The sequence below is a fragment of the Macaca mulatta genome, chromosome 9 (genome assembly GCF_049350105.2).
Source record: "Macaca mulatta isolate MMU2019108-1 chromosome 9, T2T-MMU8v2.0, whole genome shotgun sequence".
Taxonomy (NCBI): Eukaryota; Metazoa; Chordata; class Mammalia; order Primates; family Cercopithecidae; genus Macaca; species Macaca mulatta.
The window spans coordinates 24,025,440-24,045,065 of record NC_133414.1 but is presented as its reverse complement, the minus strand read 5'-3'; the positions used below and the strand labels follow the sequence as shown (position 1 = coordinate 24,045,065).

Here is a 19,626-nt window from a genome sequence, read left to right as displayed (position 1 = left end):
TCACTTGGGGATTAGGGTTTCACCATGAGCATTTTGGGGGACACAAACTTTCCATTCATAGCAGAGTCACACTGTGTTTTTAATTTAAACAGTTCCCAATCCCCCAAAGGTAAAAATTGGCTGTCACAAAGGGTATTCAAAATAAAGTGCCACAGGCCCTGACTATATTAATAAAACGATTCTCAGGTGTAAACAATCACACTTACTAAGCATCTGCTTTGAAGGCAGCACTGGCCTGGACTTGTGAGTTCCTAGATGTCTGTTTAAACATCCCTTCCAAAGCATTACTTTGGGGTCATGCATGATGCTCTAATATCATGGATTCTTTCTTGGCAGTTGCTTATTCTTCCAATCTTTGCAAGTATGATCAATTACATTTTGCTTGCAGTGAAGTCTATAAAGATCTTTGAGCTATATTCTGTTTTTGAAATGTGGTACTGCCTCTAGTTTGTCTTCTAAAATCAGTCAGTCTCTAAATTCATTTCGTATCTAATAAATCTTTTATAATATCTATTCCTTTTGAAATTTGTTCTACACTGCTTATGTTACTGCCTCTTATTCTAAAGGAAATTTTAAAGTGTCAGGACGGTACCTGTGAGGGGGAAGACATTGAGGCTCTGTTATCTAAATGAATTGAATTACAGGTTGCAGCTTTTAACTCTTCACCTTTTAAACAGTCTACTTTTTCATTTTTTCTCCTCTGGAAATTGATGTTGTACTTATGCATTCTTTTTATACTTTCTTTCAGTTGTCTCAGAACATTCAAAGCAAAGTGATATCTCATGACTGATGAGAACATATTGTTCTGATAGATGGCTAGGATACCATGCTAATAAAATGTGACACACAATTGAAGTATCAACTTCTTGATGACAACTTTGAGTTTAGCATCCTTTGACTTTACAAAAATCACAATTTGTAATGTTTTCTCTGGGGTAGTTATTGTAACCTAACATAGGGATTTGACACATCCCCAGTGTTAAAATAAGTGTGGGATCAAAATAAGTCTATTGACACCTCCCAGGGGCTTTAACAGTGTAAAGACTTCCTTTTGTTCCACTGCTACAAAATTGTTATCTTCTTGGTGTGTTCTTTATTCAGAAAAGTCTCCTTTATCCAACATGTATATTTTTTCTTTTTATAAACAGAATATTTTAAATATAATTTGTAGGGTCTTAATGATTGAGAATCACATTATTAATGTAAATTATTTAGAAGGCACTAAGTTGAAGTCAGGAGACATAGATCCTCACCTGTTAGGAACTGCCTCTTGGGTGATCTCTGAACTCAGCTTCTGCACCTGCATTTCATTCATTCATTCATTCATTTATTCATGTATTCACTCTTGACCTTATTCTAGAAAGGATTTAAGGTGGCCTTCAAAGAAGTTGGAAATACAGGCTAGAATAAATGAAAAAAAGAAAAGGAGGAGGCAGAAAGATAAAGGCACGAAATGGAGCCTGGAATAAGCACAGACATTCACGCCAAGATGACCAGCATGCTTGACACTTTGAGTCTGTTGCCAGGGAGAAATGTAAGTAGTCTTGGTACTACGATCCAGCAGGGTTGACTCTAAGGAGTTCCCCACAGAGCAGACACAAGACACCTGACCTGATAAAACAACATCCTTGCCACAGGCTGAGAAACATACAAGAATATCAGAGAACTTAAAGAAAAAAAAAAAGGTCCATATAGGCTGCTAATTATCAATATAGGCCATGTGTAAATATAGCCACGGTTGCAGCACCATTTGTTTTTGTTTCTGGTTTTGCTAATTTGTCCACTTTTAAATTCCATTTAAACAAAAACAAATTAAGGACAAGGAAATGTGTGGGTGACACAAATGTTGACCATTGAAGATGAACATGCCACTTGTATACAGCTCAGCAAAATCTCACGTAGAAGAGGTTTTTAAAACTACAGCAGCAGTGAAGAGTAACAGTGTTAATTCCGTAATCAGAGAATGCCACAGAAACCTCATAAAACGTTCATCATTCACACAGTTTATTTGATGCTGATCTATTCAGGGTGACCCCTGCTCGGCTCACTGAGGGCAGGGCTGGGACCCTGCTCAGGTTGGCAGGTGTTCATGAAGGAAGATCTGGTCTGCCGAGTCAAACATCACACCCGCAGCAGTTAGCAGAGGCCACACCAACGTGTGGTTTACATTTAGTAAATGCTGTTCTACAGAGAAAGGCCACAATGCACACCGGCTGCCTAGCCCTCTCCCAGTCTGGCTTCTATTTGAATGTTTTTCAGGCTGTTCTTGTATGCCACTTCCAAACAAGATTTTGATGAATATTACTGGGTGTGGGCTCAGCCTGGCATACCCTCGTGTGATTCCATGTGACCGGGCACAGGCCTCTCACTGGTAAACCCAGAGAGGCCTGTCAAGCTTTGCATTTCTCTCCCTGTGGTTTGAGATGCTCAGAGGTATTTGAGGTGTATGTCAGGCCTTCATTCCTACTTTATGTGGGCCTAGAGTACTTTTAGGGTTTGTATCTAAGAAACTTTCTGTCTCCTGCTTCAGTAGTGGTCGTCAGTTCTTCTGTTTCTTCTTGCTTGTTGTTGCTCTTACCTTGGAATTCTCTGGGCTTCTGAACCTTCCAAATCTAGACAAGGAATGCAAATTGTTCAATTGCATATCAGTTGATGAGAGGCTCTCATAGAGGGTTTCTCCCGTGGAGTGAATTGCGTGGACTTTCTGACAACTTTGGTTACCCAACAGCCTTTTTTTTTTCTTTTCCTTTGTTGTTTTCTGTTTTAATGAAATGTAGCCACAGTTGCAATTATATTCTGGAGGGTTAAAATTGCCCCAAGGCCAGCCTCTGGAGAAGTAGAACATTGCTAGTTATTTGAATGTTTGAGTAAATTCTTCCTGGGATTAATTTTCTGACACACTGACCTTCCCAGCTATCTGGTGTGGCAGGTGGTTCAAGAGCAAGGACTTGGAGCCAGCCAGCCACCTTCCGGTCCCAGCCATGCCCCTGGCCAATGGCATGACCTTGGGCAAGTTACCTACACTCTTGATACCTCTTGGTCTATAATATTTGGATAATAGTACCCCCTTCATTTGGGTGTTGTGCTAATTAGGTGAATTCATATTTATAACATGCTCAGAGCAGTGTCTGTTGTATAAGAAGTGCTAAATGGGCTGGGCGTGGTGGCTCACATCTGTAATCCCAGCACTTTGGGAGGCCGAGGTGGGTGAATCACCTGAGGTCAGGAGTTCAAGACCAGCCTGACCAATATGGTAAAACCTCATCTCTACTAAAAATACAAAAACATTAGCCAGGTGTGGTGACGCGTGCCTGTTGTCCTAGCTACTCGGGAGGCTGAGGCATGAGAATCACTTGAACTCAGGAGGTGGAGGTTGCAGTGAGCTAAGATTGCGCCAGTGTACTCCAGCCTGGGCAACAGAGTGAGACTCCGTTTCAAAAAAAAAAGAAAGAAAGAAAAAGAAGTACTAAATGAGTGACTGAATAAGATTTTTAATTAAATACCGTTCTTGTATTTAATTTCCCACACCTCCGTGTTGAAATCATTCTAATGTGGCATTCGGTCCTTAACAGTTTTAATCCACTAGGGGGCCTGGTTTCTGGTAGGCTATGGCACTGAGGCAGAATTATGAAGATTTCAGCCGTAAGGAGTTAGATTTTTTCCCCCAAGTTCCAGTATCTTGCTCTATTCTTCATTTCCTGCCCAAATTGTACCGTAATTTTCACTCTGTGCAAAGAAAGGAAAGCATCATCTCTCAGACCAATGGAGAATTCACGTTAAGCACAGCAAACTTTCATAAATTTCATTTACTTCATTTTATTTTCTCTTACTTGTAGTTGGGAAAGTAATGTTTCGCTGTAAATATCCTTTTCATATTTCTGTTAGGCTATAAGAAACTCAGGTCCTATAAATGATGATTATCAGCTGATTAGCTAAACAATGTTAGAGCATTCAAAAAGGAAAAAAAAAAGGCAAAGAACCCACTTGAATATCTTTTTTTCTTAAATTGACTGACTTTTCCCCCCCACTGATCTGAATTCATTGGGAGCTTTGGTATCATGTAGCTTCAACTTGAATTAAAATTTCAAAGTATTGACTGGACACAGTGGCTCATGCCTGTAACCCCAGTGCTTTGGGAGGCTGAGGTGGATAGATCACTTGAGGCCAGAAGTTCAAGACCAGCCTAACCAACACACTGAAATCCGGTCTCTACTAAAACTACAAAAAATTAGCTGGGGTTGGTGGTGTATGCCTCTAGTCCCAGCTGCTCAGGAGGCTGAGGCATGAGAATCCCTTGAACTTGGGAGGCAGAGGTTGCAGTGAGCCAAGGTGGCATCACTGCATTCCGGCCTGGGTGAGATTCTGTCTCAAAAAAAAAAAAAATTGAGAGGCATTGTCGGTAACATACCTCCCAGAAGTTGTATAGAACTTACATTGTAACCCAAGGGAGGTTGCAGTGTAGGTGATCAAGAAATACCTTATCAAATTATTATTGAGTGTTTTAATAGCTTTTGAAATGGAGCATTTTAATTTACTTTTTTATTTCAAAGTGACTGAATCGATAAATGGGTGAAATTGTTAAAAATGACTTAAATTCCTTTCTTATCCTTTTATTTGGGGAAACAATTAATACCTTTAGTTGAATCCAGAAGGTTTGCCTCCAAATCTGAATTCCCTGTTAAATAGGCTAATTAGCACCTCAAATTTCAAGGATCTGAGGGTGAGCATGTGACTTCCTTGAAATCTCCTGATAGTACATCTGCTTAAGGTCAGGGACGTTGGTGTTACTATTCAAAGGATGAGGCTTCAGTAGAACAAAACTGAGAAAATAGGGACCATAAAAGCTAAAAGCAAAAAAGAGTGGAGAGGGTTGTAGCACCAAAAGAGAAAAGGTTCTACGTTGCATTAGTGCTTCTTAGACTTTCATCAGGGCTCTGACTGGATGGGTCTGGAGGGGCCTCCTTGGATATCCAATATCTACTTGGATATTCTCAGTGCTGTGTAAGTATCAGATTATGAGACTAAACACAAGCTCCCAATAGACCCTCTGCTGCCATTGGAAGCTGCGGACACGTCTTGCTTCTGTTTTAGAAACGGGTGAAAGTATTTGTCATCTTGGGAGTTCCTGTGGCCCAACGAGTGCCCCGAAGCTTGCTGACAGGGGCGTTTGTAGCCCTCTGTTCCCAACGTCCTCAGCCATTTGCTCCTAGTTTCACAGGGAGCTGCCCAGCTCACTCCCCAGCAAGCTTTTCCTGCGGCACTTCTTCCCCAGGGCCTGGAAGTTCCGCGGTCCTTTTCTCTTTCAGCCTCACCTCTCTCCTTCTGTTTCTCCAACAAGTATATCTTTAATGTGCTCATTCTGGCTTCCCCATCTTTAACTTTTCTTTCCCATTTTCCATCTCCAAACATCTCTGCCCAATTCTGGGTAAATTCTTCAAAGTATATCATCCAGTCCTAAGTCTTTCTTCAACTGTTCTAATCCTTTTTTTTTTTTTTAATTTCAACAATTATCTTTTGTATTCTAGAAGTTTTCCAGAAGATTTTTCAAAATCTGACAGTTCATTCCTGATAGTTTATTGTTTTATGCTCATCTGTGAAATTGCATCCTTTGTTTCTTTAGATGTTTTTGCGCATAACTGTTCAAAACTTACTCCTGAGAGTCCCCACCTCTGTAATTCCTGGGGGCCTGAATTTGTCTCAGTCTGCCAACTGTCACACACAGTGACTTGCCCAACCAGATGCTGACACAGTTTGGGGTCAAGATGTTGATCAGGATCAAAACTTATGTAGGGAAGAGGAAAGAAGTGAGATTGGGCAGAGGGAGAAGTCAGACTGCCTTGCTGGCCCAGTCAAGCCTCGGCTAACCTCGTGGGGCACTAGAGGCTCCTGTGTTGGGCCAAAATGACAGGCTGCCCTCGGAAGGCAGACCTAGAAGGAGCTGCCCTTGCAGGCCTTCTGTGGACCGCACACCTTCAGCTGGGCAGCACGGCCTTCCCTGGAGGGAATCTGGGCATCCCATCTCTGTGGCTACACTTGCTTTTTAGTGTCCGAGAGTCTTGCTGAACTCATAGCTTCATCTTCACCTCTGCAATGCTTGGGAAGGCCTCTGCCCCTAATTTAGGGAGGCTCTTTTTCAGAGAGTTTTGTTTCTGCAAAAGAGGAGGGTAGGGATTCCCAGCCCTGGACTCTGTCTGCACCCTTCAAGGGTTTTGCTAGGAGTGGGAGCCCCTGGGCCCACTCCCCCACCATGCTGGTGTCCTCAGTGTCCCTGCACCCATGTGCTTCTGACAGGCTCTGTCTGGCACCTCCAACACTTTGGCTTGGATTCCAGCTCCTCACATGCTCCCTGGACACACCTGCTCTCGGGTGCACCTGCTCAAATGCTCAGTACCCCCAGCCCCAGGCATAGGCCGCTCAGGCCCCAGCTCCCAATTGTGTGTGGGGTACAGGGGCCATTCTGGAACCTTCCTGCGTTTGATACCAGCTAAGCTTCCTGTCTGGGATGGGGCTGTCCAGGAGGCCTTGGGCTTGTCAGAGCTCCCTGCCAGCAGTCATGTGTGGAGCAGCCATTCTGTGCTTTTTGTAACAAATGGCATATGTACATATAATAACGCACTTTATTGTATTTTTTACAAAGTTATTTCATTTTTAATGATGATGTTATTTATGGGTCTTTATTATGGTGTGTCACTAATTGAATTAGGCACATCCATGTGTGCACTTAGGCATTTCTGCATATCTCAGTACGAAGAATTTGTGTAAATACTACAGAAGAATGCTTGTTCCTTTTAAGCTTGATTTTTATCAAGCTTAATTAAGAAAAGCAGTAAAGTTTTATTTGTTATATTATTTGTTACATTTGCTTAAATGTAGTCCTTGGTTTTTTTGTTTTTTTTTTTTTTTTTTTTTTTACTTCAAGACGATTTGAAATCAAAATAAATTATATTAACTGACGCTTACAGACCATTATCCCCGAATATACCAAGACATCCACTCAAAGTTGTGTCATTTGTTTACTTATTTGGCCATTGTACACCAGAGCAATCCATAATTTCAGGCTGCCTGGACTTCTTTCTTTTCTTCCCTTCCCTTCATTTTCCTTCCCTTCCCTTCATTTTCCTTCCCTTCCTTTCCCTTTCCTTTTCTTTCATGTGAAATATGTTGTAGGAATAATCTATAAACATAGCCTGTGGTACAATAAGGATTACAGATAATTTAACCTTTCAAAAACATTAAATGAAACAAGACTTTACATTGAAGTACTAATTGGATGCTATATTAAATTGTCACTTCAAGCTTTTTTAAAAAAATGAGTGAAACACGATAATAACGGCAATTCCCGAAAGCCAGAGCCCAGGTTCACACTATCATGCGGAGTTATAAATATTTATCTGTTGCAGTACATCACTTAGAACCCTCTCTGCTGCAACCTTCAGTCAACTGTGAATCTCTTAATGGCATTTCATTCTCCATGAGAAGAGCAACAGATCGGGGCTTCATAACCCTTGTTATTCTCGGTGAGTGCCTAAGAGCAAAGGAAACCTAGGTCTGGTGGCTGTTAACATTTTATGTTTTTGAAAGCCTAATTCCACGACTCTAATTTATCATTGCATTACGTTTCTAACAAGCCCACAGTAGTACAGGAAAAAGTTCTGAGGGAGAATTAGGAAGGGAGAAACTTGACCTTTGTTGATGACATCATTTATAAGTAGATTTTTTTTTTTTGAGACAGGGTCTTGCTCTGTAGCCCAAGCTGGAGTACAGTGGTGCAAACACGGTTCCCTGCACCCTCAGCCTCCCAGCCTCAAGTGATCCTCCTGCCTCAGCCTCCCAAGTAGCTGGGAATACAGGCATGTGCCACCACACCTGGCTCATTTCTTTTGTTTTTTTTGTAGAGATGGGGCTTTGCCATGTTGCCTAGGCTGGTCTCAAACTCCTGGACTCAAGCGATCCTCCTGCCTCGACCTCCCAAAGTGCTGGGATTACAAGCATGAGCCACCATGCCCAGCTGTAAGCAAATTGTTTTTTAAAAAAAGACAGAAAAAAGTGAAAACTGTTAGTGTTGGAAATGCATGTTACAGATGAAAAAATTAAAAAATAAAGCCATCATATAGGAAAGTTTCTGAGAGCACTCTTAGAATTAGCAGAAGCTATTATGAGGTAAGTAATGAAGGGAAGTGACAAGAGGTGCCCAGCTATGACAGTGCAGAAGTGAACAGTACTTAATAAAAGGAGTATTTCAATTTTTTTTTTTTAAGAGATAGATCTCCCTGTGTTGCCCTGGCTCGTCTTGAACTCCTGAGCTGAAGCACCCCTCCTGCCTCAGCCTCCCAAGTAGCTAGGCAAAAACAATATTGTAAAATGCAAGCATAGGTAACGTAGTGAATTTAACACTGAGAATAGGAAAGCTGACCCCAAGAATAAGTGTGATTGACTTAGCTACATATGGCAAGTGTAAGAAGAATTGGTGATAATCAGGTTCACTTTTATAAAGTTTGAGAGCAGATTTTCAGCACCTATGCATGTGGAAGCTCAGTGCCATGGCTGCATCGCAGACATCTAGAAACCTCCGCTTCAGGTGCCAGGCAGAGCTGCTGTTTGATGTGAGCAGAGGGCTTAGCTACAGGCGACCTGCAGAGTCAGACAGGTGGAAATGACAGGTGAGCATTGTGCCACCAGGAGGAATGCCTCAGGGGAAAAGCCCTATTCGAGGAACTGCTGAAAGGAACAGTCTTCGGTATTGTGTACATGCTGCCTGTGCTCTCCCAGGAGAATAAGCCCACTTATCTGGTGTGTGCTCTTAATTTCTGAGCCACACAGGGACGGCCAGCGTTGTTCAGTGTTTGGTCCATTTGCGGCCTCATCTGCCTTGGGACTTCAAAGTGGCTACAGACAGGAGTTGGCACTCATCCATTCTACAGAGGAGCCTTCCGGGCCATTAGAGCACTGCACCTGTCGAGTCTGTAAAGCGAGACATTACCATCACAGAAAGGGACAACTGTGTTGATGATGTCCTTTTGCCAGTGGGGAAGGATTGCCTTGTAGCCACATCTAGACCATGGGTGCTCGTGGAAGTCTCCCTCCTTCACCCCTTCCTGCCTCTGCCCTCTCCACCCCTCACCCCTTCCTGCCTCTGCCCTCCACCCCTCACCCCTTCCTGCCTCTGCCCTCTCCACCCCTCACCCCTTCCTGCCTCTGCCCTCCACCCCTCACCCCTTCCTGCCTCTGCCCTCTCCACCCTCACCCCAGGGCCTTAGCTGCATCTTGGCCCTGCTTGAGTCATCAGCAGGTCCTGTTTTCCTTATCTCCACATTCATCAGAATGGGATGTCTTTTTTTTTTCTTTTTTCTTTTTTTTTCTCAGGCAGTCTCATTCTGTTATCTAGGCTGGAGTGCAGTGGCGCAGTCTAGGCTCACTGCAGCCTCTCCCTCCTGGGTTCAAGTGATTCTCCTGCCTCAGCCTCCTGAGTAGCTAGGATTACAGGCACCTGCCACCATGCCTGTCTAATTTTTATATTTTTAGTAAAGATGGGATTTCACCATGTTGGCCAGGCCGGTCTCGAACTCCTGACCTCAAGTGATCCACTTGCCCCTGCCTCCCAAAGTGCTGGGATTACATGCATGAGCCACCATGCCCGGCCAGAATGGGGCATCTTAAAGGCAGCAAGCTCCTCTGTTGTTGGTATGGGAGCATCACGTCTAAGCCGTGTTATGCCCAAAGATCCCCTCCCCTCCAAGGGTGAGGATAGAGAGGAGCTGGAGGGGAAGGAGGCAGACGTCCTCTAATTGCTGTGCATGTGATTCTGTGGTTTAAAGAGGACACCATTTATCAACTTCATCAGTGCATACAAACTTTGGGAAGTTAAGATAATTTTAAGTGTGAATTCTGTATAAATCATCGGATGTGATTCTTTACTCTTATTCAGTGACAGATTGATATCAGTAGGGTTATGATTCTGTTCTACCCCCTTCCTCAAAGTTCTATTTCTCCCATGATGCTAGAGAATGAGGATACATCGCGTCGTACAGTTTGCATGTGCAGTAAGAGCCCTAGAACAGATAAACCGTGACCATTTCTGAATTCTCCCCCAAGTTAACCATGTGACTGCCTTTTTTTTTTAAGATTAGCATCCTTAAACAGTTACTTTGTAGTACCCTCTTTTCATCCTTTCATGCCCGACATATGCCTGCTTTTTTCCTACTTCTTGTGTAAAGTTCTTCACTTGTCATGGCCATCATGAGAAAAATCTAGGGCTTCCCTTTCATCATAAATGACAGGTTTTTTTCTGCCTTCAAAATCTAGAATTTTCATATTTACAGCACCTGGAGGTAAGGGTCATGGTGTTAATTATAGAGAGCAGAGAGAGTAGGCATCTGTAGGAAACACCTTGGGTTTTTAAAATTATTTGCTGCATTTATTTATTCAACAGTTGTATATGAAATGTTTTTTACACATGAGGTCCTGCTAAGGGCAGTGCTTGCCATCTTCGTGGAGCTTACATTCGTGGAGCAGAAAGCCATATTACATGAATCCTATATGGATGTGCAACTCAAAGATCATGGACTGGGAATCATAAGTTTGGGAGTTACCGAGACACAGATAGAAGTGAAAACGAAAGGTGTGGATCAGGTAGCCTGTACGCAGTGAAGCAGAGAAGACGAGAGGACATCTAGGTCAGGGCCCTGACAGTTTGCATGTAGAGGAGGAAGAATTGGCCAAAGAGCAGGAAAGGTGGGACAGAGTAGGAAAAGGACTGCCAGGAAAACATAGCGTCTCAGAAGCCAAGGGAGGAAGCCCTGGACAAGAGCGCTGTTTGCTCATCGGATTCAAGAGAGAGAAAGGCGGAGAAGCATCTGTCGAATTTAACCACTCAAGGGTCATTGAGATCTCAGGGGGAGCAGTTGCTCTGAAGGGATAGGAAAGTAAAATCCAGAGCAGGATGAGCTGCAGAATGGATGGGAGTTACAGAGCAATAGAGAATAAGCATAGACAACTCTGCCAAGAAGCCAGTCAGGAGAGAGACCAGAGATGGAGAAAGACATGCAGTCAAAGAATGGTTTGTGTTTCTTTTTACTTTTTATTGTAAAAATGTTCAAACAGACAGAAAATTGGTAGCATATACCCATCACTTGGATTGAACAATTATTAACATTTTATTTTGCATCATTTTATTTTTGCAGAAGTGTTTCAAAAGTAAATCACAGACACATTTCCTCTGTAAATACTTTGATATGCTTCTCTGAAACATAAGGACTTCTCGGTATAAGATAATTGCTGATAAATTCCTTACTATCACCAAATACCTAGTTAGTGGCATAATCAGGTGTCCCCAGTTGCCCTCAAAGTGTGCGTTCAAGCCAGGATCCAGGCAGTGCCAGACCATGCATCTCTGCAATTGAGGGGGTGTTTTGTGTTTTGTTTTTGTTGCTTTCCTGAGAGAAACTTTAGCACATTTAAGCGCTGTTGAGAAGCTGCTAGTGGAGGGAGAGAGGTTGAGGATCCTGGACTGAGGGGGAGGATGCCCAGGAACCTGACAAGACTGCTCCCAGTGTGACTGGAGAGACTGCTCTTCCAAGGGGATCCGCCGTGCAAGCACTGAGTGTCTTCACCTGTTTGTGTTGCCGTGAGGAATACCTGAGGCTGGGTGATATATAAGGAAAAGAGGTTTATTTGGCTTGCAATTCTGCAGGCTGTACAAGAAGCATAGCGTCAGCATCTGTCTCGAGTGAGACCCTCAGGAAGCTTCTACTCATGTTGGAAGGCAGTGGGGAGCTGGCATGGCTTGGTGAGAGGTGGGGAAGGAGACTGGAAAGCCCTTTTCTGTAAGCAGTTCTCCCCATGGCACCAAACCCTTCATGAGGGACCCACCCCCATGACCCACTCACCTCCCACCAGGCCCCACCTCCAACATTGGGGATCACATCGCAGCGTGAGGTTTGGAGGGGACGTATATTCAAACTGTATCACTGGGAGATGGGGCTACCGGAAGACAAGCCATTCCCCTCCCATGGCACCCTTTTCCACCTGAAGTAGGATAACTTGCACACAGACAAGAACCAGGCGTCTCCACTCCGCAATGCAAAGTCAGCACCCTCATGGTACCAGGCATGTGATGGATGCTCAGTACGTATTTTAAGTGAATGTATGAATACATCTTTTTTTTTTTTTTTTTTTTTGAGACAGGAGTTTGCTCTGTCACCCAGGCTGGAGTGCAGTGGTGCGATCTCGGCTCACTACAGCCTCTGCCTCCCAAGTTCAAACGATCCTTCTGCCTCACCCAGCCTCCTGCATAACTGGGACTACAGGCATGCACCACCACACCTGGCTAATTTTTGTATTTTTAGCAGAGACAAGGTTTCGCTGTGTTGGCCAGGCTGGTCTCAAACTCCTGACTTCAAGCTATCTGCCCACCTTGGCCTCCCAAGGTGCTGGGATTACAGGTGTGAGCCACCATACTCGACCTCTATGAATGAATACTGAGAGTGATGAGGGGGTTTTGAGGTTTGATGAAAATGGAAAAGGTTCATAAGGTAGATAACACTTTATACTACTTTTTATGTGCCAGACTCTGTTCTAAAAACTTTATAATTAACTCATTTAATCATTAAGTACTATTATTACCTCCCAGTTTCCAAATGCAGACCAAGAGGTTGAATAACTATCCCAAGGTCACACAGGTAAGGAACACGGAGCTGGATCGGGGGGCTCCTAGCTGTGCATCGTGACTGAGGCTCGTGAGACCCCGGCTAACGCTGTCGCTGTGAATCCACAGTCTCCCTGGTTCAGGGCTGCCCTCCAGCAGCTGCTGTGTGTAGGAATCCTTGGAGTTAGGCCCACTGGTGTTATGAATTTGTGCTCAGCTTTCTCTGGGTCAACTGGGAGAATCCACCAGGATTCTCATTCAGGCCTCTTTGTGTCAACATCTGCCTACAACAGCGCGTCGTGCTAGAGAACAGAGGTCCATAGCCCAGGCATTCACAGACCCAGTGAAATGTTCCTCCACTGAAAATGCAACAGTGTGCCCCTTTCCCAGTGCTTCCCCCCAGAAATTGAGTTAATGGGTATAATTTTCTCTGCTGCAAAATTTTAACCCATTAATGCTTTCTAAACCTTTGATACCACCTGCAGCTTGGCAATACTGCAATCTAATAAACTTTGGTATGACTTGTGGGTTGGTACATATTTATATCCTCAGGAGTTTTAGGTATTCATCAAGGAGCCCCATAGGTGAGCCGTACGTTTGAGAACAACTGCGTGTAGACTTGGTGATAAAGTAAACAGACTTTTTTTTTTTTTTTTTTTTAAAGATGGAGTCTCACTCTGTCACCCAGGCTGGAGTACAGTGGCACGATCTCGGCTCCACCTCCTGGGTTCAAGTGATTCTTCTGCCTCAGCCTCCCGAGTAGCTGGGATTACAGGTGTGCACCACACCTGGCTAATTGTTGTATTTTTAGTAGAGATGGGGTTTCACCATCTTGGCCAGGCTGATTTTGAACTCCTGACCTCGTGATCCACCCACCTTAGCCTCTGAAAGTGCTGGGATTACAGGCGTAAGCCACCGCACCTGGCAAAGTAGACAGATTTGATCTTTTTTCAGTGTAGTAATTTAGCTAATCTTTAAGGTAGGGAAAGTATAGAATGTAATCTGTATGGGTGTTTTTTCCTAAGAGGGGGCAACTAGTCAATGATTTGCTGTATAATATTCAAAAGATTTATTTACCATATTTGTAGCATTGGTTCTTTTCCACTATGAGACATAGCCGTCTGTGGCTCTGTACAGCAACTTGAATCAGAGAGACATGGCAGGATTCTGTAAATGTAGTCCATCATGAGAGCGCAGCGAGGGGTTGAGCATCCAAACCAAAACCGGTGTGTGCCCCGGGGCAGGGACTGTCTTGTGGGCCTCAAAAATAACTGCCTCAGAGTAGACCCCACCCAGTACATGTCTGTATGTCAGTTTGGAGCACAAAACAGGTGTAACATTAAAATTTCTTAACAGTTTTGAATGAAAATAATCATTATCATCTTCAGTGTAGTGTAGTACACAGCATCGTGTGAAGTATTTTGACATACTCTTTTCTGTAACCCTCAAAACAACCTTCAAGGTAGGAATTAGGCTCTTTTTTTGGAAAATGAAGCTAAAATGTGGAGTGATTTGGTAACTTGCCCAAGATCTCACAGCTCATAAATGGAGGCACCAGGACACACACACACGCCTTTCTGGCTCACAAACCTACGTTCTCTCTACTGCACATGGAGACTGGACTTCCTCAGTCTGCATGTTTGAAGGCCCATCCAGCCACCTTTCTACAGAGGCCAAGAACTCCTTTTTATTTCTCTAGATCAGATGTGAGAAATTTTCTTTTCATGCAATGGCTGTTTACTACCTGTTTTGCATTAGCAAAACTCAATTTACTATATTTTGAAAGGAAAGAGAAAATGTTTCACTCATCTAATTTCAAATAACAAGGTGAAACTCTCCTCAGGAATTACGTGAGATTAAAATATATAGCTCAGTTATTGTCAACAAGAAAAAAGAAAGGGAAGACGCAGCTTTAAAACTTGCCAAAACTCTAGATGGCAAAAATCAGAGTCAGGTACCAATGCTGTTTATCTTTAATGATCAAAACTGAAGACTTTCATTCTTAAGGTGGTTTAAGTATTATCAGAATTGATTATTAACAGTATTTACAACTAAAATGTTTGAAAGGACATTCTAATTACTTTTGTATTTTTTATAAAATTCTCATTTAAAAAAAAAAGAAAATGAAAAATTCAAGCAGTATAGAAAAAAAGATCAGAATTCCCTCCAACTGCATCATCAGCATCTCTGAATATGCCCAACATGTATGGTGCTTACAATAATGGAATCTCACCATTTATGCTGTTTATTATCCTGGAGATTTCACACATGTGTCAATGGACATAGAGCTTTTTTGAAATATTCCTTCCCCATGATTTTAAAGGAAGGAAAACCTAAGCCTCCTTTGGGAAGTGCAGAGGGACCCCTGTTTTGTGAAAATCTGCTCTCGGGGAGCAGTGGCTCCATCTTGTGGCCCTCTAGAATGTGGTCATGAGAAACAGCCAAGGTCGTGTTGTGTTTTTGCAACTCTGCTCGGAAATGGTGTCAACCCTGGGCTTGTCCAGTTAACTTGGTGGAAACCAGCGGGAACCAGGCAGTCCCCATCTGCCGGCAGAGCAGGAGTGAGGGTGCTGTGGTCACAGGGGTTGCCCCTTCTGCCCTGCTCTCATGGGAAGCTTAGCTCAGCCCTCCCAGCTTCTAACACTGGGGTCTCCACAATTTCCTCTTTAATCTCGACTTCAACAATGTTAGAGAAGCTGATTTTAGCGGCCAGGTCGCTCTGCCTCAGTCCTGTAGTCAGGGCTTTGGGGTAGAAGGCAAAGGTGCTAGGTGGAGTGTAATATCCCTTGAAAGGAATTTGAGAAAGACAGTCACATGTCCTCTTGCCTTACACTATCATATCCAAGGTTTGACCTTACAAATTCCATTTGGAATGTTGGAAAAAAATTGTTTGGAGATAAAATTGAATTTTCTTTTCTGTGTAGATATGGTGAACAGAGATGTGATTGGTAAGCAGTACAAATGTGGCCATTTTCCGTAAATAGGACCCTAATGACTGGAGGTTTTCACTTTGTATAAACACCATAGGTGTATGTATTTTACATCTAAGGAAGCAATCTTTTGATTGGATTTTTTTTCCTTTTTTTTTCTCTCCTATGCAGTACATAGTGGAATGTCATGGGATCACCCTTCTTCCCCAATTCTTGGGCATGTACCGGCTTAATGTTGATGGAGTTGAAATATATGTGATAGTTACAAGAAATGTGTTCAGCCACCGTTTGTCTGTATATAGGAAATACGACTTAAAGGTGAGATTGATTTTATGAATTTTTGTGAGGTAACTCAAGCTTACTCTTCTACATTGTAAATGTTGTCATTGATCATCAAAAATGCTTTGGAGCCACTCAGCACTTAAAGCTACCAGACAAGTAGCAGTGTATTCCTTCCTCTGAGGCAATAAGTGCTTGCCGGCCTCACCAAAAAACACTGGCACATGTTAAAGATATCGCATCTACTTAAATATTCAAGTACATACCAGGCATTGTTCTAGGTGCTGGAAATAACGGTATGAATAAACCAAACTTGCACTCAGGGAGCTGACATTCTGGTGGCTAAAGACAGGTGGTAAGTAAAAGTAATAAGGTAGTCATAGAGCATACCCAGAAGTGGTAAGTGCTATAGACAGAATTGAAAGAAGGGGGGAGTTTTAAATAGGACTGTCAGGGAAGGTTCCCCTGAGAAAGATGACATTGGAGCAGACTTGAAGGAGATGAGGAAATGAGCTGAGGAAGAATGTTGCTGGTAGAGGGAACTGTAAGTATAGAGACCATTTCAAAGGCTTGGAGAGAAAGGGGGTCCCCTGGAAATTCTGAGAGTAGAGTGACATAATCTGGCTTCTGGTATCACCAACTCAGGGGAGAATGTTCAAATTAGGGGCTGAAAAACTGACTTGCCTGAATGCCAAATCCTACTTGAAGGGCTCTTTTTTTTTTTTTTTTTTTTTTTTTTTTTTGAGACAGAGTCTTCCTCTGTTGCCCAGTCTGGAGTGCAGTGGCACAATCTTGGCTCATGGCAACCTCTGCCCCACTGACTCAAGCAATCCTCCCACCTCAGCCTCCCAAGTAACTGGGACCACAGGCATGCACCACCATGCTCAGCTAATTTTTTGTATTTTTGGGTGGAGACAGGATTTTACCATGTTGCCCAGGCTGGTCTTAAACTCCTGAACTCAAGCAGTCCACCCACCTTGGCCTCCCAAAGTGCTGGGATTATAGGCATGAGCCACGGCGCCTGGCTGGGCCAATTTTATAAATACATTTTTATTGGAATACCGCCATGCCCATTGTTTCTGTGTTGTCTGTTGCTACTTTTGTACTGTAATGGCAGAGTTGGGTAGTTACCACGGAGACCATTTGGGACCACAAAGCCTAAAACATTTACCCTCTGACTCTTTGCAGAAAAAGTTTGCCAAACTCTGGTCTCTGACATTTGGTTCTCAAGTTTTTTGGTCTCAACGCTTTCACACTCTTAAAAGAGGACCCTCAAAAGCGTTTGCAGATGTGAGTTGTGTCTGTGGATATTTACAGTATTAAAAATTAATATAAGAAATATTAGAATATTTAGTTTATTTAAAAATGAGCAAACCATTACATGTTAACATTTTTATGAAAAATAACTATTTTCCAAAAGCAAAAACATTAATGAGACAAGTAGCATTATTTTACATTTTTGCAAATCTCCATAATATCTTGACTTAATGTGAGACAGTTGGAATGTCATATCTGATTCCACTGTCAGTCTGTGCGGTGTTATGCCGCTGAAGTATGTGAAGAAAATCTGAACTCACACAATAATGAAGTTTGGAAAGTTGTTAAAGCATGTTTAACAACTTTTTTGGATAATTGTAGATATTCTTCGTTGATACTATACCATAGCTTGACAAGAGGTAATTTCTCAAAGCTTAGTTACATTATGAAATCTGAAATCACATCAGTGAACTTTCTGAACTCTTCATCAAAATCCATTGGTCTGTTTGCATGCATTGTTCTGAATGTGTGACTTTGTCAAGGCATGCACTTGCCATTTGGAACATATTGGTTCACTGAGTTATGTGCCTCTTCCAAATATTGACACATTTCATTATGCAGTATCAAGCAGTCATAACACTGTCACCACCAATGTCATCAGAAAAGTCTTTTACATATTGGGAAGCTGTCAGACCCAGGGTGGGGAATATAAGTTTTTTAAAAATGGGTTTTTTACTTGGAATCTCACATTTTGTCACTGGCCACAAGCCCTGTCAGTTTTCTGTGAAATGACCGCATGTGGCAAGCACCCCAGCATACAGGCGAGCCTAGCAGCTTCATTCATTTTGTAGCAAACATCAGTCACATGCCCAGATCTGAATAAACATAGACTGTCATTGTTTTTTCAAGTAAAAGTGTTGTTTCATGAAAAAGGTGGCTAGTTCAGCTCATAACTCAAACCATCACGAAAACAGTTAAGAAACCATTCCTTCTTTATAAACAGAAGTGCTTTATGTATACTTCCCGCACAGAATACTGGAAAGACGTGTATTCCTGGGTCTAGATTTGATACATTTAATTTTATGCTTTCATGTGTTTACTAGATGCCTGCTTGTAGGAGACACCATCTTAGCCAGAGGTTCAGCAACTCGTACACAGCTCACAAGTCGTAAAACCAGGATGTGTGGCTTCAGTGGTTTCTGAAATGACGCTGGGTTTCTTTGATGATGATGGTTTTTTTTCATTGGTGTGTTTTTTTAAATCACAGATGCTACTAATACCCATTGGTGCCACTGTTTGACTTACGCTAAACTGCTAGCAGTTCTTCCCACCATTGTTTTTGCAGTATTTATACACATATCAAGATGGTGAAAAAGGCAAATAATGTCTCAGTACTATTATAAAAATAGTTTTGACTTTGTGTAGTTTTGGTTTCGGGACCCCAGGGTCTGAACCATACTTTCAGAAATGCTAGTCTAAGTGAAGGAAATGGTCTAGTTTCCTAACCTCTTGTCCTGGTCTTGTCTCCTAACCTCTGAAGTCCCCACACACTGGATCTACTTCCCAAATACACCCTTGTCCTGTCCTGCCTCAAAGTCTTAGCCCAAACAAGCCATTTTGTGCCCCCGGAATTCCCCCTGGGGAAGTCCCAGCCGCCCTCCAGGGCCCTCGCCAGCACCAGCTCTTTCGTGAAGCCTTGGTGGTACTACTCAGGGCGCACAGGACTCTGTCTGACTTTCCCGGAGAAGAAAGCCAGAGTGACCTCTGAAGTCACATGTTATTCTTTTATGACTTGTTGACCTTGTGTAAGTTGCTGAACCTCTATGACCCTCTGTCTCTTCATCTATTAAAACAGGGATAATTTTACCTACATTTGCAGGGATGTTTTGAGGATTACATAAGATACATATGTGTCGTGTCCAGCATGAGGCATGGCATATGGGAGGTAATGAATCTTGGTTGCCTCATTCATTCTCCTGATGTGTAAGTGCCTCAAGGGCAAGTGTTTTATTCTACTTAACTGTGTGTTTTTGTTTTTGTTTTTGTTTTTTAATCCCCCTGCAATGCCTAAGAGAGCGCCTCGGACAAGTAGGCATCTGGTAAACATATCTTGGAGTAAATTATACTTGGAGATTGAATCTTCTAATTTTAATTTGCCTTGCTTTTCACAATTTCGTCTCCCTTTCTGGCTTGTGGCATAGATAAACTCTGTTCTTGCCAGTGCTCTCAGTTGTGATGGAACCTGTACATCTGGCATCATTTCATGGCTTAAACTCTTGGCCTTCCTTTTCTATTTTTGTTATAATTTTTTTATTGTGAATTAATTTAAACTTGGATGAGTTTTGTGTTTTGTTGTTCCCAAGCTAATGATCAACATTTACATACAGATGAAGCTTCCCTGAGAATCAGAAGCAGGGTGGATGCTATTGTAGGAGGGAGTACACACACACACACACACACCCAACAACTTGGTTAAGAATTCAAAGCAGAATAGTTTCTTCCTGTACCCAGCAGCAT

General features: G+C 42.7%; 1 protein-coding gene across 8 annotated transcripts in view; it reads left to right on the top strand.

Annotated features, from left to right (window-relative positions):
- The window catches only part of PIP4K2A (phosphatidylinositol-5-phosphate 4-kinase type 2 alpha), a 177,150-nt gene that overhangs the window by 125,350 nt on the left and 32,174 nt on the right, over positions 1-19,626 (top strand). For all 8 annotated transcript variants that reach the window (XM_015146609.3, XM_015146607.3, XM_077945960.1 and 5 more), the window contains one exon: positions 15,745-15,891. In XM_015146609.3, coding sequence (XP_015002095.1) covers positions 15,745-15,891 — 147 coding nt within the window. The remainder of the gene's footprint in view (positions 1-15,744; positions 15,892-19,626) is intronic.